The sequence below is a fragment of the Palaemon carinicauda genome, chromosome 1, assembly GCF_036898095.1.
Source record: "Palaemon carinicauda isolate YSFRI2023 chromosome 1, ASM3689809v2, whole genome shotgun sequence".
Taxonomy (NCBI): Eukaryota; Metazoa; Arthropoda; class Malacostraca; order Decapoda; family Palaemonidae; genus Palaemon; species Palaemon carinicauda.
In genome coordinates this window covers 158397415-158421034 of record NC_090725.1, presented here as the reverse complement: position 1 = coordinate 158421034, position 23620 = coordinate 158397415, and the positions used below count along the sequence as shown (strand labels likewise).

At 42.4% G+C, this 23620-nt stretch overlaps 1 protein-coding gene across 1 annotated transcript in view; it reads left to right on the top strand.

Annotated features, from left to right (window-relative positions):
• LOC137652682 (ubiquitin carboxyl-terminal hydrolase 19-like) overlaps positions 1 to 23620 on the top strand; it is a 328815-nt gene that overhangs the window by 240192 nt on the left and 65003 nt on the right. The window contains exon 16 of the mRNA XM_068386089.1: positions 19233 to 19357. Coding sequence (XP_068242190.1) covers positions 19233 to 19357 — 125 coding nt within the window. The remainder of the gene's footprint in view (positions 1 to 19232; positions 19358 to 23620) is intronic.

Sequence of the window (23620 nt, the reverse complement as noted above, 5' to 3'; positions counted from 1 at the left end):
TGGAACCGTCAGAAAAAAACTAAAAGAAGAAGAAAGTACTAGGCCGGGTTTTAAAGTCGTCGATCAGTTAAGTTATCGCTATAACATTTGACGTGACAGAGATGGTGCGAGTTTGGAGAAAGTAAGGAAAATTTAATCAAGATTGCTTCTAATATAATTAATACAAAGATTTCATTTGTTACACACACACACACACACACACACACACACACACACACACACACAGTGTGTGTGTGTGTGTGTGTGTTTTAAAAGTACTTAACAAAAAATATGATAGATTAAAACACATTGGTGCTTAAGTAATATTAACTAACTGTATAGATGGTTTGAATAAGTTAAGAAATGGTATAAACAATACTTTGTTGCTGTATTCTTACGCGCATATTGAGAGCGGCAGCTACACATCAGCTGATCTGGTCACAGCCAGAAGTAAAACAAAAAGAAGTCAGCAATACTCGATTTTTAAAACACACCCGAAATTCAAAAACAAATGCACATGTTTTCTTAAACCGTGATTAACTATTAAAAGAGTAGAAATTTTCCAGAATAAAATGATGTTTCCTAAAAAATTGTGGTTTGCTGACGAAATCGGATACCGTATTTTAAGCTATGATTGAAATGCATGTAAACACAGTATATTTTTTTCGTTTCGTATTTAATTGACACTTTAAGAAAACCGATTTTGGTTTCTTCATCTATTTGTAAGTATTGTATAAGACGAAAGAGAGAGAGAGAGAGATATTTTTATAATTGTACTTTGTACTTTACAAAACCAATCTTTGCAAATCAAATGTAAACTGTTTAAAATATGACAAAATATTGCCGACTCGTTACCGAAGTTTAGGCTATTCACTGCCGATAAACGATCCCAGTGTACTCGTGAAAACTTTGAACGCCTGAAGGGAAAAATAAAGCTTTTATATATACTGTACTAAAATATAATGTTTTAATATACCATCATTAACATTACCATTAAAATTATCGAAAGGTTGGAGAAAGATAAAGATTGCCGAGAACGTAACCACAATTCTGTTTACATTTTGTTAGCCGGACTCACACAGTTAACAGTTGATTTCATTGTTGATGTGGAATTTTATCCTTTAATAGTCTATTTATAATGAAATTATGTTAATAAGATGTAATGTTAATATTGTTTTGTAACATTTATTATAAATCACCGTATTTAGGGCTACCACTATACTTAAAAAGATGATAGATTTGATACATTTTGTAGTGCTTGACTAGCAGACTTTGAACAGCTTCGCAGATACAGAAAATTTATTTTTGAAAAGTAGCGATCGCATAAAAGGGGAATCATATAATTCGAACACGTATAATTAGGGACCCTACTGTAGGTGATTTTATGTCATGTTTTTCCTAAGCACATCCCTTAAACAGAAACAATTTTTGTTTTTACATTTCATCACCAATCATAATAAACAAAGGAATGCATTTACACTGCCAATTGATAACTAATGATACTAGGAGCCCTTAGTAAAGATGATGTAATTACAAATATTTTACTATTTTGTTTCTGTTTGGTCAATAATAACAAACTACCGCTTATGACAGTATGATAATTTATAATAATTTTAGGGTCTTATAATTGTTTCAAGCTGATACAAACAATAATTGTACATTCTATTTTCAAAATATTTTATCCTAACTTCAATTCAAAGTCAGTTTAATTTCTTAACTTGTATCCCCAGCAATTGTAGAACCGCCTGCAAAAAGAAGAGAGTACAAGGTTAGTTCTGAATTAAAGGTTATACAAATAGCTAGCAGCTAAGGAATCGAACTCTATGCTGCCACTATAACGTTCAAAGCGACAGAGAAGATGGTGAGAAAGAGTGAGGATAGTGTGAATCATGGTGGATTTTTAATGACAAATGAATGTTATGCTATTTTAAATGTTAATGTCGTCGTTAACACTATCATTAAAATTATCAAAACTTTAGAGAAAGAGAAAGATAAAGTTGTTCCGTAACTGAAATACAAACCACGCTATTTAATATGGGTATTACTTTTGGCGTAGCTGAAATGATGAGCCATTAGAATTTTAACGAGGGTTTACTACCCCCATCGCTAGTTAGCGGCGGGTAGAGAGGGGTAGCTTGCTACCCCCCCTCACACACCTGTGTGGTGAGCTCACTTTTACTTTGGCTCGGGTGGTGATCAGACGTGTCCGCTTTCACCCTCGCCTCTTTGACAGCCATTAATGCTTTTTGTCTTTTTACTTTTTTACTTACTTTTTCTTATACAGTACTTGTAATATATATACTGTATAAACATTCTTTATGTTTACAGTGAACCCTCGCTACTTCGCGGTTCGACCATCGCGGATTCACCACTTCGCGAATTTTTTCCATAACCCATATATATACAGTAATATATATATATATATATATATATATATATATATATATATATATATATGTATGCATGTATGTATGTATATATGTAGGTATGTATATACAGTGATACCTCGGTAGTCGAACGACTCTATACTCGAACAATTCGGAGTTCGACCAAAGTTTTCGAGAAATTTTTGCTGCGGTGCTCGACCAAAAATTCGGTACTCGACCAGCCGAACACGTGACGACCGCATGGGCTTTGTGATGATCGCGCCATCTCGGCCACTCTCGCTTGTTCGGGAAGCATCAGTTCTCTCGAGAGCGTCACTCAGACAACGCGCGATCAGCATTCGTTGTGATTTAGTGATTTTCAGTGCTTTTAATTGCTTTTTTAGCTTTCATAATGAGTCCCAAGAAAGTAATGAGTGTTAAGGGGAAGGAGAAGAGGAAAACAGTGCGAACAACGATCGAGTTGAAGAAGGAAATTATAGCGAAATATGAGAATGGTGTACGAGTGTCCGATTTAGCGGTAGAATACGGAATGGCGAAGTCGACCATTTCTACGTTTTTAAAGCATAAAGAAATGATTAAGAAGGCGAATGTTGCAACGGGAGTTACGGCGGTAACTAAGCAAAGGCCACAAGTGATTGAGGAGATGGAAAAGTTGCTTTTAATATTTATTAAAGAAAAACAGTTGGCCGGGGAAAGTGTTAGTGAAGCGTTCATTTGTGAAAAAGCATTGCATATCTATGAAGAATTAGTGAAGAAAAGTCCGAGTACCAGTGAAAGTGATTCATTTACATTTAAAGCGAGCAGGGGTTGGTTTGAAAAGTTTCGTAATAGAACAGGTATTCATCGTGTTACTAGGCATGGGGAGGCAGCTAGTTCGGATCAAATTGCAGCCGATAAATACGTGGGGGAATTCGATCGGTACATAAATGAACAAAATTTGATCGCACAACAAGTCTTTAATTGTGATGAGACTGGGTTATTTTGGAAGAAAATGCCAGCCAATACGTACATTACCAAGGACGAGACGAAGATGCCAGGTCACAAGCCAATGAAAGATAGGCTAACATTGTTGCTGTGTGCAAATGCAAGTGGCGATTGCAAGATCAAACCCTTGTTAGTGTACCACTCGGACAACCCCCGGGTGTTCAAACGAAATAATATTTGTAAAAGTGCACTACCAGTTATGTGGCGCTCGAACACTAAATCTTGGGTCACAAGACAATTCTTTACTGAGTGGATAAACGAAGTGTTTGCCCCCCAGGTTAAGGCTTACCTCATTGAAAAGAGCTTGCCAATGAAATGTCTTCTGGTTATGGACAATGCTCCTGCACATCCTCCAGGTCTCGAGGATGACTTGAAAGAAGAATACAGCTTTATCAAAATCAAATTCTTGCCCCCCAATACTACTCCCATACTCCAGCCCATGGACCAACAGGTCATTTCAAACTTCAAAAAACTCTATACCAAGGCCCTTTTCAGAAAGTGTTTTGAAGTGACCAGTGACACGAAGTTGACCCTAAAGGAATTCTGGAAGGAACACTTCAGCATCCTCAACTCTGTTAACATGATTGACCAAGCTTGGCGAGGTGTGACCTATAGGACATTGAACTCTGCCTGGCGTAAGCTGTGGCCATCATGTGTCACAGAGAGGGAGTTTGAAGGTTTCCAACCAGAGGCGGGTCCAAGCACTGCTACCCCTGTAATTTCTGATGACACTGATGTCGTTGAGGAAATTGTTGTCATGGGCAGGAGTTTGGGGCTTGAGGTCGACAAGGATGATATTGATGAGCTTGTAGAAAGCCATTCTACCGAGTTGACTGTGGAGGAATTGTTGCACCTGCAACAACAACAGCAGCAGGATCTGATTGTGGAGCAGGAATCTTCAGAAGAGGATGAGGTAAGGGAGGATGTTCCAAGTTCTCTCATCAATGAAATTTGTTCCAAGTGGGCAGATGTGCAGGCTTTTGCTGAAAAATACCACCCAGAAATTGCAGTAGCAAACCGGGCAGTGCATATGTTTAATGATAGTGTCATGTATCATTTTCGAAGAATACTGCAGAGGAGGAAGAAACAATTAACAATAGACCAGTTTTTCACAAAAGAAAAGAAAGCTGCTACATCAAAGCCTGTTTCTCCTCCAAAGAAGAGACAAAGAAGAGAAGAAACCCCTGAAATAGATCTGCCCACCCTTTCATTGGAGAGAGAAACAACTCCTGAAGGAGAACTACCCCGCCACATCATGGAAGGGGACTCTCCTTCCAAGCAGTAACCTCCCCCTTCCATCCTCTCCACATCCATCCCTGTATGCCATCGAACCGCTGCTCAAAGGTATGTTCACTACAGTACAGAAAATGGTTTAAAATTGTTTTATTTTAGTACAGTAAATGGTTTAAAATTGTTTTATAGGATTTTCTGACCAATTTCATACACATTTAGATAATTATTGTTGTTTAGGTACACGTTTTATTAATATTTTGGGCCTGTTCGAGTGCTTGGGAACGGAATAGAATATATACCATTATTTCTTATGGGGAAAAAAAATTCGGTACTCGAACAAATCGGAGGTCGAACACGGATCTCGAACGGATTATGGTCGAGTACCGAGGTATCACTATATATATATATATATATATATATATGTATATATATATATATATATATATATATATATATATATATATATATATATATATATATATATATATATATATATATATATATATATATATATATATAGGAAGATGTGATGTAGTTCTAAGGGAAAAGTATGGGAAATATGTCTGGGTAAAAAGCAAGCAAAGCTCTACCTCCAGTTTGTTTCTTCATTATGATCAGAGATAAACGTAAACAAAACATTGGTTGCCATTTTTTATCGTGCTTTTTAGCGTGTTTAGGAAACGCATGATATAAAATCGCCTTTAATATTTGTGCCTGTTTTAGTTTAGGGTACTGTAGTACATGCATTAAGTGTTCTGTACATTAAAGGGTAGTTTGTTAACAGTACTACGTACAAGGGAAGGTTTTAAAAGTCTGAATATACATGTTGAATAAATAGGTAAATATGGTGTCACTACTTCGCGAATTTTCACCTATCGCGGCCGGGTCTGGAACATATCTACCGCGATAAACGAGGGTTCAATGTATGTATATATTTGTGTATAGAAATGTAGTAAGTTTTCTTTTCAGTGTTTGTGCTGTGTGTGTAGTGTAAGACAACGTCACTGGTGTAGTGCTAGGCCACCGCTGTTTCACGTCTTGGGTTGCGGCCTCTCCCTCTTGGTCCTTCGGTCGTTCCTTCGGCTTTCCGTTAACTCGGCCGCCATGGGGAATTGTCATCGCTGGACTTTCTTCATTCATCTATTATCTTCGCTGTTCCTCCTTTCCTACGGGGAACTTGGATTCTCAGCGAAGGGAATGTGGGAGTTTAGATTGACTACGGTCTCTCTCTCTACTCCAGGTCGTTCACCCCTTACTATTACTACGTACTATCACGGAAGCTTCTTTCCCGTTGCGGGTTGGGTTGCTATTCCGTTTATTTGTCTCATTTTTTTTTTTAATGAAATCTAATTGTATTTTTAACTTTTCAGCTTCTCTGTGGTGAACACTTCCTTTCGGGGGTCAGTGGTTCTTACTATTTGTGATCATTCCTAGATGAATTACATAATTATAATTCTGTTATAATTCTGTTTTTGTTAAAGTTCTCCACCCTCCCCCTTCTCCCGTGAATGTCAGTGGGGGAGGAGGGCACATACTTAATTTTTAATTCTTATGTTTTGCTATTCCCTCGGGGTTACTCTTCGGAGTTCTTCCCGGGGGAATTTCTGTTAAATAATTATTTAACTTTATTTTCCCAGTTAACTATGCAGTTTTTCTTCGTTTGACTAAAGTGTTTCAACGAAGCAGAGCTGTCCTGTTTGTGCCTGGGGAGTCTGCTGTTGCTGCCGTGTCTCTAGGACATCGGCATGGGCGTTATCCCTTCTCTTAGAAGTCCTCCCGTGACAACTGTCGGCTCTTTAGTTCATCTTAGAATGCTAAGGAGGTTCGCCTCCAGGGGTAGGTAACTTCCCTTCCGAGGGAGGTTCCCTTCCCAGGTGTGAGAGCTTCCCTCTGCAGAGGGGGAACTTCTCATACCTTAATAATTCCTGGATGGGTTTTCCTGGTCCTCAGGCGGTTATGCTCTTGGTGCTGAGCGACCGCACTTGTAACCATGCTCAAGGAGCTGAGCGGTTGCAAGGCCGGGCGCATGAAAACTTCAGGTGGCTATGCTCTTGGGGCTGAGCGGTCGCACCTGCAGCTATGCTCAAGGGGCTGAGCAGCTGCAGGATCAGTCTTGTGACCTCTCTCGTTCGCGAGGGAGGCCACTCTGAAGGACTCCTCTTTGGAGGATTGCTCCTTATAGGTCAGCTTGCTGATCCAACGGCCCTAAGAGGCGCCATCACCAGTGTCTTCAAGTCTCTTCTACGAAATGTTCACCTCTCTCGTTTGCGAGAGAGGCCACTCATAGAGACCCCTCTTCGGAGGATTGTTACTGATTAGACCAGCCATCTCCTAGACCTGCTGACCTGCCGTCTCCGTTCCTGGCTGCTGACGCTGTGGGCGCCCACGCATCCCGTTATCCAACGGGCACCGGTCCCTTTGGGGCAAAAGGGGCTTTCTCACATTGTGAGTAAGTCCCTTAAGCGCCAGGTATCCCCCTGCGCGCCAACGTTCTCCTGCGCGCTCGAGCGCAATTGCGTGCAAGCGCTCGCCTGCTGTTCCTGCTGTTCCTGAGACTGCCATCCAAAGACATCCCGTTCCAGGGACTGCGCGCCAACGTTCACCTGTGCATCAGCGCACATCGTTAGAGTTTCCTGAGATAGCGCACAGGCGCTCACCAGTGATTCAGCCTGCGGGTGTCTCCTAGTCTCTTCTACGAAGGGCACCTCTCCCGTTCGCGGGAAAGGTCTCTCATAGAGACCCTTCCTCGGAGTATCAAACAGATCTTCCAATGTTGAGACAGCTGACCTACCGATCTACTAGCTCAACCTTGCACTGCAACAAAGGACTTCGGCTCTGGACTCTGAAGCAGTCCTGCCTACGGTCCTCATCGGGGGATGACCGCCCTTTTCAATGACACATCCCAGTTCCTGATCGTCCTGTCAGCTGACCCTGCATCCTAGCGCACGCGCGTGCTCGCCGATGGTCTTCTCACGCCAACGATTTTCGTACGTGCGCAAGCGCTGACGATCTTCTTTCGCGCGCAAGCGCCGACGATCTTCTTACGCGCCAGCGCCGACGATCTTCTTTCGCGCGCAAGCGCTGACGATCTTCCTACGCGCGTAAGCGCCGACGACCGTCCGCGCTCGGGCACCGATGGTTTCCCGCACGCGCTCGCCAGTCTTCTAACGTGCGCGAGCACCGACGATCTTCTTACGCGCGCAAGCGCCGACGATCTTTTTCGCACGCGGGTACCGATGGTCTCCAGCGTGCACGCCAATAGTCTTGCGCGCACCGATGGTCTTCGCGCGCGCGCCAACAAACTTCTACGCGCTGCAGCACGCTCCAACATTCTGGTCCAAACGGGCTCTTCATTCTGATCCTGCACATCAATATGATTCCTGCGCACTTTATGTAGCCTCGCCCCTGCGTGAGCGTGCGAGCGTTTTCAGCAGTCTCCCGCGTGCCCGCATCAGCGCTTCGACAGTCTCGCGCGCGACCCCCTGGTATTCCCCATCACGCGAGCGACCCCCGGGTATTCTCCATCACGCGAGCGCCAGCGCATTCCCCAGCGCAATAACTAATACCCTCCCCAGCGTAATCACCAATACCCTCCCCAGCGTAATCACCAATACCCTCCCCAGCGCAATCACCAATACCCTCCCCAGCGCAATCACCAATACCCTCCCCAGCGCAATCACCAATACCCTCCCCAGCGCAATCACCAATACCCTCCCCCGCGCGAGGCTGCCGGACATCGCGCGGTAAGGGCGCCATCGCCACATTCCTCCCCCCCAAGCCCAGAACAGCGTGCTTGCCGGTGGGGGGGAAGGTTTCGGGAAGGCCCAGGGACATGCCTTCCTTATCTTTTTACAGGTGACTTCCCCTCCAGAGGGAGTGTCTGACAGCGCAGCCGGCAGCCTGGTTTGGGACTAATCAGAGCGATAGCACAGGCTTTTAAGCTGTTCTCTCTGAGTTGAGCCACAAATCCTTGGCTACATCCACTCCCCCGATGAGGAAAAGAGGAGTTTCGGACGAGGTAACTTCTACGAGGACGTAGCTGTCTCCTCGTAAGTCTTCGAGGCAGGCACTCTCCACCCTCAGACTTTTCTCCCTCACCTTCGAACGAAGTTTTCCCGCCCTCAGGAGAGTCACGGGAGGTGAGACGTTCCCCAATCACACCATTAAGGGAAACCCCACCTCGCGCGATAAAGTCTTCTCGAATAGGGTTAGAGAAGAGCCTACCTCCGTCGTGGTTGGAGTCCTGCATCCCTCCCGGGAGGGAGTCAAAGGACTCCAAGACAGTAACGGGAGTCCCCTAGCACCAAAATCTACAGGCTCAGACATTCTTTAGTTATAGGAACGAACCTGCTTGAGCCTAAGGACGCGAAGCAGGCGGCTGAGAGGTGTAGGAAGTCACCAAGACTCCCTCCTATATGGGGCTTTGACATCCAAGCCTTATAAACCTCCAGCACCTCAGCAACCACGTCCCACCAAAACAACGGCAGCTAAGACAGTGGGGTCTAAGCCCTTTCCGGTCAAGGACAAGAAAGGCAATTAGTCCCCCAGGGGAGGGAAGAATCCTAGAAGGAGCAGCCGAGGCCATAAACGCTAGGATTGCCAGTTTCCCTGCATGTCCGCCAGTGGCGGGATACCTACAAGGTTGCGCAGACAGGTTGCGGCAACTCAGGGCCGTTTCCTGGACGATTTCCGTAATCAGTCAGGGATATCGCGTCCTGTTCACAACACCTCTACCTCCCCTGAGGATAAATCCGGTGTCATTTAGCACCCTTGCCATGGGATCAGCAAGGGGGCGAACTCTGTAGGCGGAGGCCCAGATTAAAGCAAACTCTGGTCAGCATGGAGACCGCAGACACAGTCAGTCTTGCAGTTCTTGTGTATACTGGATCTAAAGGACGCGTACTTCCAGATCCCAGTCCATCCGTCTTCAAGGAAGTACTTAGGATTCAGCATAGACAACAAGGAGTACCAGTTCAAGGTGGTGTGTTTCGGTCTCTCCACAGCACCACAGGGTTTCACCAGAGTTTTTACCCTAATATCTTTGTGGGCACTCAGGATCGGCTTCCGTCTCCTCCATTATCTGGATGACGGCCTGATCCTAGCAGACTCGGAGTCACTCCTTCTTTGACACCGAGACAAACTTCTAGGACTTTGCCAGGACCTAATGGTCAGGGTAAGTCTCGAGAAGTCCGCTCTGATGCCCAATCAAAAACTGGTTCACCTAGGCATGATTCTAGACACCAATATCCATAAGGCCTTCCATCAGACGACAGGATAGCAAGGCTGAGAAGATTCGCAAGCCCTTTCCTCAGACGAGAAGAGCTTCCAACCCAATCGTGGTTACGTCTCCTCGGTCACCTTTCACCCTTGGCTCATCTAGTTCTCAACGGTCGCCTCAGGATGAGGTTTCTCAAGGGGCGACTCAGGTCCTAGTGGAATCAAGACTGCGATTCCCCGGACATCATGATCCCTATTGATCCTGCGGAACAGACGAACCGCTAGTGGTGGGTGACAGGCGAGAACCTACGAAGAAGAATGGATCTTCTCATTTCCTTCCCACGGATTGGATGCTGTTTTTGACACCACAAAAGAGGGGGGGGGTGTGGGGGGGACACGTTCTGTACCACAGTACCTCAGGCCTGTGGTCAGAATCGGAAAAGTGCCTCCATATGAATCTGCTAGAGATGAAGGCTGTCTTCCTGGCCTTTCAACAGTTCCAACAAAGACCTGGCGGATCATTCTGTGGTGTGATGAGCTACAACACCACAGTAGTAGCTTACGTCAACAAGGAAGGAGGTACCTTTTCAAAGCAACTATCCCATCTCTCAGTAGAGATACTGAGAGAAACCGAAGTCCACTCGATTTCAGATCGCCACCTAACTTGGAAGGCGGTGTTCCTACTAGCTTTGGCCTCGGCCAAGCGAGTCAGTGAACTTCATGGTCTCTCGTATGACATCGCCCATGCAAGGGGATGAGGGGAGGTAAGGTTCAGATTCGTCTCTGAGTTTGTGGCTAAGACACAGAATCCGGGAGTGCCGGATCCTCGATTCGACTCTTTCCGGATTTTGAGTCTGCGTTCTGTAACAGATGACCCAGACGATCCCCTACTGTGTCCAGTAAGGAGTCTGAGGTTATATCTCAAAGAACGGCTGTATTCGTCCCCAAGTGCAAGCTTTGTTTCTGAGCACTGGGCCAACGAAGAGGAGGGTCATCAAGAATACCATGTCGGCTTGGATTCGTAGGGTGATCTATCTGTCCCTGAATCCTGACCCTCCTCCATCATGTCGCCTTAGAGTGCATGATGTCAGGGACGTAGCTACGCCCCTGGCCTTCAAGAAGAACTTCTCAGTGACGCAGGTTCTACAAGTAGGGGTGTGGAAGCGTCAGACGACCTTCACAGCCCACTACCTGCAAGACGTGACCCACAGGAGGCTCGATACATTCTCTATCGGCCCTGTGGTGGCTGCACAACAGCTGGTTTAAACCTCAGGCTCCTTAATGGACAAGTAGCAGAGGGTTGAGGGCATTGTTACCCGGTCTTAGTCTGCATGAAAGGAAAGGTATGTCTGGCCCATATTCTTTTCTTCATCCTCCCCTCTCTTGGGGAAAGCAGCATCCTGGGTTCTCTGCACAGCTACCTCAAACCACTGCAGGTAAACCATGTTTCCTTGTGTTCCTAATATTAAGTTGATACTGTCACGTCCCCATACCGTGACGAGGTGGTATTGGGAAAGTCCTAGGCTAAAGTTTTCCATCTAAGAACTTCAGGTCAACTTCCTAGGACGAGTCACACACAATCTTTCACACACAGCTTATGTAGGCCGCAGCCCTTGCATAGCAAGGTGCGAGCGAGGTGCAGGGACTCTTTATTGTTGAGTGCTGACAAACTCAGATAATGAGTCCCCAGGCAAAGCCAAAAGCCAGTATGGCTGGGACTTTTCCACCCTTCCTAAGGGTTGAGTCACCCATGTTGAATAGCATGGTTTGTATTTCAGTTACGGAACAAATGACAAATTCGGAGATAATTTGTATTTTTTCCAACTATACAAACCTTAGCTATTTAATCAAAATTGCCTGTCAGCCCCATCCCCCGTGAAGTCCTACATCTAAGCAAAGGTGGGGGAGGGGGGGGTTAGCAAGCTTTAACCACCCCCCCCCCCCCCCCCCCCGCTAACTAGCGAAGGGGGTAGTAAACCCTCTTTAAAATTCTAATGGCTCGTCATTTCAGCTACGCCGAAAGTAACACCCATATTAAATAGCTAAGGTTTGTATAGTTAGGAAAAATACAAATTATCTCCGAATGTCATGTTGCTGAGAACCCTGCTATATCTCTACAGTTTATCAGCTGGACTTGCAGAGATTATAGTTGATTTTATTGTTGTGGAATTTTTCCTCAAATAGGCAATTTATCATGAACTCATGCCATGAATTGTAAAGCAATTATGCTTTGCTCACCCTTATTATCGGTTATCATACCTATGCCTAGGCTAGCCTTCTAAAAAAAGATCCCTTATAAGGTGCGATTTTGGTATCGGTTGAATAAGACAACCTCCAATTATTAGGGGCGTATTTTAGGATTTAAGGGTCATCTTATACAGAATGGTATGCCGTTACTACTAGATATTCATTAAATCATACTCCATTTCTCCCTCTATCCATCCTTCATCCACTTTACAAGGAAATTAAAAATTAAAAAACTACCAATCTCTCTCTCTCTCTCTCTCTCTCTCTCTCTCTCTCTCTCTCTCTCTCTCTCTCTCTCTCTCTCTCTCTCTCTCTCTCTCTCTCTCTCTCTCTCTCTCTCTCTCTCTCTCTCTCTCTCTCTCTCTCTCTTTTTTTTTTTTTACCTAAGGATGTTTTACTAGAATTCTTATCCCCTTGATTTCAGTCCCTCCTCCTCCTTGTATTCAGCCAACCAATGAAGACTGGGATTCTAACCTTTATTCCTGGTTTTGTAAGAGCTATTTAGTGTGTCTTTTTGGCAACATTCCCTACACGAAACATTACTCTTCCCAAGGCCCTGAAATATCAAAAACCTGAATTATCCATTAATAGTTCATAATTTAGTAGATGCCCGTGTCATGTGGGGAGGGCCACAACCTAAGAATAAACTAATGTGTTTTCAAATTAACTAAATTTCTCTCTCTCTCTCTCTCTCTCTCTCTCTCTCTCTCTCTCTCTCTCTCTCTCTCTCTCTCTCTCTCTCTCTCTCTCTCTCTCGTCAGCATACTGTTGAAGTGAGAGAGCTTGTGCGATGCGATGAATGGGTGGGCAATGGGGTCGCGGAGGTTTTTCTCCAAGCCAATAGGTTTAACCTTGCCGTTAAAACCAGCTCGGGGTATCTAGACTAGGACCGAAACACTATTAACTGTTCTACATTTTTATATTAGTTTTTCTTTCTTAACCCTTCTATCCAAACTCTCATCTTTCAATCTTTCTTGGCTTAAATAAAAAAGTTAAGAAAAAAGATTATATATTTAGATATGGGGGCTATTTATAACTAGCCTAAACACATATAGACAATAAGGAGCTGACAGCTACATCATGCATCAGAGCAGAGGCTTTTGAACCTCTATAACTAACGCTAAAGAACTCGCTCACAGGTTTGGAGAGACGGGCAGAAGAATCCCTGGGTGACATGAGATGAATGAATGGAACAGTGCTATTAGTGCCCTGCAAAGCACCTTCCTAACGTGTATTAGATGATCACTCCTTGTGACCGACCCCAAGTAAAATAGGCTCAACTGCTCATGAGGTTGACAAAGCTTCTGTGCCTTGCTGGAGTCTTGGCCAACTAAAAAACCCAGTTACTGCTGCTTGGTAATACTCAGTAGTATCTAAGAGTCTGGCTGTTCTTGGATGTCCGAAAATCCCTTTACTCAAGCCTTCCACTGTCAATCTTGGCAAAAAAACAGGCTTCTGCCATGTGCTGCTCAGTTGGGAGCTGCTGCACATTAAGGACAGCCCAACTTTGAGGAGACTTGACTGTTGGTTTGGGAACACTTATGGGAGGTTAGGGACAGAAAAGATGGAGTCACCCTGGATTAAGCAAATGTGGCAGCAGGTAGCTAAGTATCATTTACCCCTTTTTACACTAGTGGTCACAAAGCTAATAATTATAGAAGCTATTAGCTGATATTTCCAAATAGATACACATCAGACAATATCATAGAAAAATTAAAAATGAGTGAGAAACTGAAGTAAAAGCACAAATGTGCAAAAGGCCTAATAAATAAAAGGTGCATAGACTTCAGAGAAGGGTGTACTGCAAACTTGCACTGTTATAGCCTATGCCTGTACTGTCAGCAATAACAAGAAATAGAAAAATTGAAAAATGAAAACCAAGAACTAAGAAAACAATTGATAGAGATCATGTCCAAGTTCTAACAGTTAGAAATAAGGAACAAAGAAGTCATAGATGATGTGGTAGAAAATGAGATGTGCATCCAAGAAATACAAGATAAGGTAAAATCAAGGACTGAACTTAGAGAGGAAATAACCAACAAAAGCAGTGAGTCCATGAGAACCATTAAATTAAGGGTAGCTAAGGCCAAGAAGACTAATTAACAGCCTAGAAATGTAACTTACCACCAAAAAAAGATCCCCCCCCCCCTAGCAGAGGGAGAGGAAGACGAGACTTTTTTAACGCACAGAAGATAGAAGTAATAGTTAGTAAAACTACAACAGAGAACAAGAACACCAATATTGTTGTTCAGGCAACTGGAAATGACCTGTTCCTAAGAAAGGATACTGCTGGTCATAAAGAAACTTTAGTTAAACAACTAGAAAAACTGTTGAAACAGCTAGAAACAAGAACAATAATATTATAGTTATAGGTATTCTTCCAAGACTCAATGTCAGCCACTTCACCTTCAGTAAGGCCATAGGGATAAACAAAAGGCAAAAGTCTACATGCCAGAAAAAAAAGTTACATTTATAGATATTTGGGATACTTTCTACTGCATGAGAAAATTATACAAAAGTGACTGAATACACTATAGTGAAGAAGGCAAGAGTATACGGAATCCAACTTAATCTCAGCCTGTACAGTTACTTAAACACAATAGACCAAAAACAAACTAGACCCTTATAAAATCCTTCAACAACAAATAGAGGAAATTTGGCTGACAAATTGAATAATGTAGATAAAACTACAACTAGAACACTAGTAAATCAGGGAAACTAGTAAACCCACAGAGGAAGAGAAAAAAATAGAAAATTTCCTTCTTAGAGTGGCACATTTCAATGCTCAGTCAGTTAGAAACAAAAGTGAAAAATTCAGGTCAATGATAGCTAGTGAGGAACTAGATGTCATAGGCATTACCAAGACTTGGATCCAGGAAAAAACAAAGGATTTTATTGGAGAATACGGAATTCCAGTTTTCAAGCTTTTCAAGTAGGATCGCCTTATCAAAAAATGCTCTATATTAAAAATCATTTAAACCCCATAAAAATTAAATTAGAAACCGAATGTGAAGTGAAAGGTGCAAATATTAACACCATAGGAAAAAACATGTCCATATTAGTAATACCTCTATTCAGAACACCACATCAAACACAAGAACAAGACGAAGAGCTGTAAAAACAACTGGGAGAGGAAGTTAACAATAAGCCAGCTGTCCTAATGGGAGACTTCAATGTAGCAGTAAACTGGGACACTATGAATTCTACATCAAATGCAGAGGGACATAGTCTACTAGAATTTGTCAAGAGTGAATTCCTCCATCAGTGGGTCGATATACCTACTAAGGGAAACAACATACTAGATATTTTGGTAACAATAGAAGAAAATTTAGTATTCAGTGTTTCAGTAGGCAAAAATATTGGCAACAGTGACCACAAAATAGGTTTCAGGTAAGTACTCCTCATGTAAAAGAAAGGAAAATTATAAAAAAGATATATTACAGACATAGTAACTGAATAAAACTGAAGGAATACGTCAAGAAATTAGAATACGAAGAAACAGGTAACATAGATACACAATGGGACTCCTTTGTAGAAATATATAAAGTAGAAAGGGCTAAATGTATATTGCATAGAAAAATTTTACCAAATGGAACTCCACAACCTAAGTGGTTCAACAGAGAAATAGCCAATGCAATAAGAAATAGAGACAGGAAACATAAATCAATGGGTCCACAGCCTTTAATTTATGAAATTTCTGTGCACAAGAAGTTAAGCCGAAAAGTAGATAAACTACTTAGAAAGGCCCTATAAAAAGACAAAGACATAATGATTGTTGAAAGTTTCCGAGGAAGTAATGAAAATACAAGGTAGAGCATACTAAGTATTCCAGTATTGATAGTGAAGTCAAAAGAAAAGCCAGGAATGACTGGAGAGAACATTTAGACAGTAAAGCAGATGTGGCCGACAAAGCTATGAATTCAGGAAATGGCTATGGTGTAAGAATTGGTCATAGAATTATTGATGAAATCTCTATGGGGCAAAGGAGAAAAAGTATATACCCATCATAAAGAGAGATAGATCTGTTATAGCAACAGAAGATAAATCAAGACAACGTTGGATGGAACACTTTAGTGAAGTTATGAATAGGAGATATGAAGGGAATAATTTGATTGATATACCTGAAGCTGATGAACTTGATGTTCCTATGAATGAAATCAGTGTGTTTGGAGTCGAAGCCATCCTCAAAACACTAAAGAGATGGAAAGCCCCTGGATACTATAGAATAACTGCTGAGATGATACTGGCCGAAAATGAAGTGACTCCCAGACTACTTACAAGATTTTGTAGAATGTGGGATGAAGAGGCAAAACCTGGTGAATGGGAGTTAGGAGTGTTGGTGAAAATAGCAAAAAAAAAAAGGAGACCTGATTGATTGCAATAATTACAGAGGCATAACACATCAGTCGTCATGAAAATATATAGTATGCTTATTCTAAGGAAGAGGAAGATTGATGAAAAGCTGAGAGGTGAACAAGCAGGATTTAGAAAAAGTAGAAGTTGCACTGATCAAATGTTCATTTTGAGACGTTGTACAGCAATGCATAGAATGTAGAAATCCTCTTTTGATGGTATTTGTGGAGTATTAAAAAGACACTGATAGTTCGCACCGGCCAATTTTATTGAGAGTCCTGCACTATGGAATTTCTCTTGAATATGTATATTTGATTAAGTCTGTTCATGACCATATCAAGTGCAAAGTTAATGTTAATGTAGTCCTATAAAATGAATTTCCAGTGAACAGCGGAGTACTCCAAGGGAATGTGTTGTCACCTATGTTGTTTATCCTCCTCATGGATTTTGCCATGCGTAGAACAGTCAGAGATGATGGAGAAGGATTCAACTGGATTGATGATAGGAATTTATCAGACCAGAGTATGCTGATGATGCTGTCCTTGTTAGCAGAGCACCCCAGGATTTGCAATGCTTGCTTACCAGAATGCATGAAATGTCACACAAGGTTGGGCTTAAGATAGATAGAAGAAAGACAGAGAGGACGAGAGCGGAGTATGCAATGGACGATGAAATATCATTGGAAGGAGAAAGGATGAATGAGGTAGAATCATTCAAGTATTTAAGAACTATGATATCCAATACAGGGTCTTTAGAATTAGAGTTTAGTGAAAGATTGAAAAAAAAAAGCAAATCGGGCAATGGCTAGGTTAAATAAAATTTGGAAATCATATTGCCTGAAATTACTTATAAAAATCAAACTATACATCAGTTTAGTGAGATAGGTGTTACTGTATGGACATGAGTCAAGTTATGACAATGAAACAATCTCCAATAGATTTAGTAGATTTGAGAACAAAGCCCTCAAAAGGATACTGGGAGTTAAATGGCAGGACATGATTAGAAATGAAACTATGAGAGAGATTACTTGAGTGCCATATATAGATGAGATCATGATGAGGGCTAGATGGAGATGGTTTGGGCATGCTGTTCGCACTCCCCAAGAGAGATTAGTTCACAAAACGTTCAGCTGAGCTCCACAAGGGACTAGAAGAGTTGGAAGACCCAGGCCTACATGGCTGAGGTCCATGAAGTGCAAAGTAGATGATGAATGGAGAATTATTGAATTAAAAGCTCAAGATAGAGATGACTGGTGAAATCTAACTGAGGCCCTTTGTGTCAGTAGGCATAGGAGAAGATGAGGAGGAGGATGGTTAGATGTAGTTTGAATTTTTAAATTTCCTTTTTTATGAAAATAAACTTTCCATTCCAGCATAATTCTTTTCTCAGGCATTTAGGATTAAATTTACATGTTTGAGTTATTATTTTGGATGTATATACAGTAATTCTTTTAATATTGAAAGACCTTAAGTTCTTAGGTCTATATTTTGGAAATTGGATTTAGTACAGTATTACAGCATTTAAATTTTGTTTTGACCTTTGGAAATCTTTTGGTAACAGAACTCAAGCCAAGTAAACTTCCTTATTGGCATTGGCATCAGCTAAATGCAGGAGTGAACTAAAAGCACTTTCTTATAATGCAGGCTTTTGGAGAAAATAGGGGGATCTTATCTGTTTTGCATACATTCTGAGCCAAGAATGATTTAAAGATGAAAGGTTAACCACTGTTCTTCCAAATTATCTCCTTAGAAAAGGAAGTTAATATTACATCAGAAAATAGGTTTCTATATCCCATGAGAGCTGCGAAGCATTATTTGGACAAAACTACAAAAATTATAGGTAATGTTACTAATTTGTTTTTGGGGATTAGAATTCAAAGTCGTCTTTAAACCAAAAATTCCGTCTTTTTTTGTTAAAAGTTTGGTCCTTGAGGCTCACAAAGAAGTGGCTCTAAGTTTGATGAAAGACTTGAAAGTTATGGTTTATGATTTTAGAAGTGCAGCTACATGTCTTTACTTTTGTTAAAATATTTCCTTTGAAAGGTTACAAAGGCACCTCAATGGTGTAACAAGGTGGTCTTTGCTAAACATACTCAATCCTTTTTTGCTTATCAAGATTGTTGGGCTTTGTGTCCAGTATTGGCGGTTGGTGATGTACAGTATAGTAACACTTTATTTATTTTTTATTGATCATATTTAGTTGATTTTAAATTAGATTCTTTGTTTAAGTTACACATTGTAGGGATTATATAAATAGTGATAGATAATTTAATATTTAGTAGGGAAAACAGGCTGGAGATTTTAGTTTCAAACTTTGATTTGGAATGCAATGTTACCAAGATGTAGACTGCAGGTAAGTCTAGGTTAATAATTTTGTTTTAGATCCATAAATAACCTATTGCTTTCCTTTACTGGCAAACCCCCTTGATCAAGAGTATGAGAGTTGGCATTATGAGCATCGAACATTGAAGGTTCGTCGAAATAAATGGAACTTTGGTGATAAAATGTGTTATTTCTATTCTCATCTGATGTTCATGCACACATGTGCCCACCCTCCTCCCCACTGACTAGTGGCATCAAGAGTATGCGTATTAGTTTCAATTTCAAAACTGAAAGCCTTCAACCTCTTTGAAGGAAAGAACAAAGGATTTTTTTTTTAAGGGTAATTTTCAATATAATTCAAGCTTTGAGAAAGGAGCAATATGATTATCAGTTCAAGGTAAAAATAAAAAAATAAAATTAAGATTTTATTTTTTATGTCTCATTAAATGACTATTAACTATTTATAAGTGGGTTTTCTTCATTTTTATTACATTAAAAACCTTATTTTCAGGTTGACTGTGAAGTTGAGGGATCTTGCACTTTACAGCGTAACCAACAAACCACCTTGGAAGCGTGTATAGAACTCTTCACCCAACCAGAAAACTTATCCGAAGGGGATTCTTGGCGTTGTCCAAGGTTTGTACTATTAGTCTCTTCCCCTTTATTCTCTCCAAGCAATCAATTATTTTTGTGACAATTTTGAAATTTATTAAATGTATTAATTGCTTTTAAGGGTAGGAAGAATATTTTATTACTGTAGAAACTGTTTGAGATCACCTCATTAATTTGTTTGGGTTTGAAAGATTAAAAAAAATTCAACATTTTAACAAAATTATCTTAACTAACCAATGGAGATACCAAGAAATTTACTTCTATACTCTAAAGGAATAGCACTGCCTAGAGGTCTGCCTCCAGGTACATTGTACCTCATCAATGCATACGACGGAGAAACTAATGTTCTTTGACGAGAGATTGACGAGCCTAATGCGTTAGGGTGCTTAACCCCTCTCCCAGTGAGGTTAGGGGACGAAGAGTACAGAGCACAACCATGTGCGAGCTTCCCTACTCGACACCCTCACTTGGAATTCAATGTTCACAGCTACGTGCTAGAACATTTTCTCATTACAACAAACCGTTGAGCGAGTTCATCGTCCAACAACAGTTATTCTCTAAATCCCCCTCTCACCACAACAGACAGTTGAAAGAGTTCGGCTCGCATACCAGTGCACCTAACCCAACACTCGCCAACTGTACAGGGGGTATAGTACACACGCCATCCAACGCGCTTAAAACCTCACTTGCCCACTTGGTACTTGGCGTATGGCACAAATGTTCAGTGCGATACATCTTATTATAACTTTGCCTTCTCTTTTTGAGTAAGCTGTAACTATGCGAGCTTCAGTTCACGATACAGCTATACAAAAGAGATATTTTGCATGGACAAATCAGTTACCTGCGCTTGCGGATGCGCAAGCTTCCACGTTAACACAACTATTCTCATCAATGCTTGCGAACGTTCGACACGGCTAACATTCGCCTAACTACTACTACTACTACTACTACTACTATTACTACTACTACTACTTATGTAGTGCCGTGTCTTGGATATTGGCGATCAGTCGCCTCTTATCCCTTCATAATAAATGGTAAATGAATGACATGAGCCACGTTGTTTGTGCATGCGCTCTCGCCCATACACCAGCAGACCTCACCAGGAATGTAGAAAAATATAATTGTACACCTCGTCTCCTTAGACGAAACCCTTATGTCTGCTGACCGCCTTTGGCCGCCACATGCCACCATTTTGCTGTTTCTCATTAGACATATTCCTTCCCAGCGATTGTGGCATTTAAGAATGCTTTCCAACAGCTTGTATTCACCGCATTCCACTATGATTCTGAAACAAGTCTTGGAAAATATAATCCTTTGGGTTATAATCTCTTGAATTTTTCTCTCTATTGATTAGAGAACTCATTTGAACACATGATTTTGGTCTCTGATCTCTTGTGACCACCTCAGTCTGTCTTGCCCTCAAAGAACAATGGTCTCATGAGACATAACCCTTGGAGGTTATTCTTTTAACCCTCTTTTTCCTATGGGATGGTATCACCATGCTTGAATTTACAAATGATAGCAAATATATATTCGCTTACAAATACACTTGTTCTCCTAAGGGCGGGAAAGTCCCTACTACCGGTAGAGATTTGATCACTTCGCTAGCTATATGCTCAAGAACATTTTCATGTTCACAATCCCATAGTTTTTCTCTGGAGTTAATCCAGATAGGGGCACGGAGGAAGCCTTCTTAGAGGTTGACCTCCGTCTTCCTCCCGGAGACTGAAGGTAATGCACCGGCAGTCTCTCTAGTGTGCGTACCTGATTTTGTCTCCTCACGTGCTTTGTCACCGCTTCTACAGGCGCCCTCTGTAAGAGCAGCATCGATCCAGCACTCCTTGGAGTTCTCTGTCGGAAAGTCTAATTGAGGGCAACCCAGAGCTTGACCTCAGTCTTGCTTGTTACCGCACTGACAACGGCGCTCTCCCTCAACCTTAGATGGCTCAGCCTGCAGAGGGTTTGTAATGTCTGAAGCATCAAGCTGTCCCTATCAAAAGGGTAGCACCTTTTCTTGTTCGCGAGTTAACCTGAGTGGTCTCCTTTGCAGGGGGCGACAAAAAGGGTCTTGGCCCTCTTGTCTGCGAAAGCGAGGTTCGTCGGAACGAGGAGACAAGGCGGCACATATGCTTGGTGCAGCTGTAATACCTCGCCGTCAAGTTCAGTGGACTCATCTTTCTTCAATCAGCATTACTCACTCAATCCCTGTAGTGAATCCTAATGCTGGATTGCACAGGACCGCTCACCATACTCCTGAGGGAGTACTGACGAGTACCCACAAGTATCTTTGACACGTGAATAGGTCATCCAGCTAGCACTTGCTGACGAAGGTCCTTGCTAACCAGCGTGTTCGCCAATACCAGCTCGTGATCCTCATAGAGTAGACCGTAGTCTGGCGAGAAAGCTATTTGTACTGTCACTTACCTATCCACAGGTTGAGGTGCAAGGGAGAGCTCTAGTCGACAGCGATCTACATGATCCAGAGCAGTCGCATAAACATCCAATATCAGGCCTTATGTCAACAACACGTGAGAGTGTTATCACATCACACAGTCACGAGAGAGGGAATACCACCTCGCAACCAGGCCTGTTCACCAGGCAAGGGGAACACACTCAACAATAGTGGTCTTTAGGCTTCTACAGTCGACTCTTTCTTGTAGAGAAGACGTCTGGAGGCTGGAGACCAGTCATCGACCTCTCCTCCCTGAACAAGTTTGTTCAATAAATCTTGTTCAGGATGGAGATGGCAGACATGGTCATACAGGCAGTCAGACCTGAGGACTTCATAATGACATTGGATTTAAAGGATGCTTACTTCTAGATTCCAGTCCATTCATCTTGAAGGAAATATTGAAGAATCATCCGAGACGATCCTTATCAGACTTCTCTGTTTTTCCGCCATCTGGGAATTGAAATAAATCTTGAAGTCATCCCAGCAGCCAACACAAACTGGTATACTTAGGAATGCTACTATGCACCAGACTAGGCAAAGTCTTTCCATCCGAGAGCAGAATAGAGAGACTGAAGAAGGCAGTAAGGCCCTTCTTGCTACTAGTTTCACTACCAGCACATCGGTGACTCCATCTAATAGATCACCTGTCTTCCTTGGAGCGCCTAGTGACCAATGGACGACTACGCATATGCTATCACCAGTGGCAGCTGAAATCCAGTTCGGCCCAGCAAGGACTCACTGGACTTTCATGGTCCGAGCAGAAGAGAGACCATTTGTGGTGGACATCAGATGCCAACCTCTCTTGTGGTTAGATCTTCGCTCTCCCCGCCCAGAATTGACACTTCACGGATGCATCAAAAGAAGGGTAGGGGGCTCACATGTTGCATCCCTTGGCCTCCTGACTAGCTCAAGTCTGACCGACATCGCCACATGAACCTCCTAGAATGAGGTCAGCCTTACTGGCCCTCCAGCAGTTCCTTTCAGGACACACCACTGTGTTGATGAGCAACGACACCCCAGTAGTGACTTATGTAAACAAACAAGGAGGTACCTCTTCACAGCACCTATGCCAACTAGCTGGGGAAATACTAAGATGGTCGAAAGACATCTCGGTGCCCTATCAGCCTGGTTTATCCCGGGGAAGAGAATTGTTCTTGCAACAATATGAGCAGAGCGACTCGGATAGTTGGTTCTGAGTGGTTTTGGGATCGTCAGGTACCCAGCAGTCCCCCGACTGTGTGGGGTTCGCCAATAGTAGACATGTCCGCGATGCGTCTGAACAATATGCTTCCAAGGTACTGATCGCTAGTACCAGATTCCCAAGCACTTTGGCAAGGTGCTTTACTACAACAGAGGAACAACATAGATGTCTTCGTGTTCCCCCATTTTGCCCAGTGAAAAGATTACTCAACAAGGTAAGAGCATCCAACAACCTACCAGTGACCCTCATAGTTCGTTATGGCACCATACAGACCTTGTACAGGTACTCACAGAGGTCCCGAGAGAACTCCCTTCACGTCACGATCTACTCAACAGCCATACATAAAGATGTGCCACTAAGCCCTGGAATCCGTACTTTTTCACACCTGGAGGTTATCCAACATCTTGTGGATAGGCCTTTCGCAACAGGTTGCGAAAATAATGTCTGGGTACCTCTGGAAATCTTTATCTGCAGTATACCAGGCAAAGTGGGGCGTGTTCTGTGGTTGGAAATCTTTATCTGCAGTATACCAGGCAAAGTGGGGAGTGTTCTGTGGTTGGTGTCATAGAAGAGGCATCTCCCCACTTGACGCCACTATCCCAGTTATAGTGGAGTTTTTCCTGTACCTTCAGGA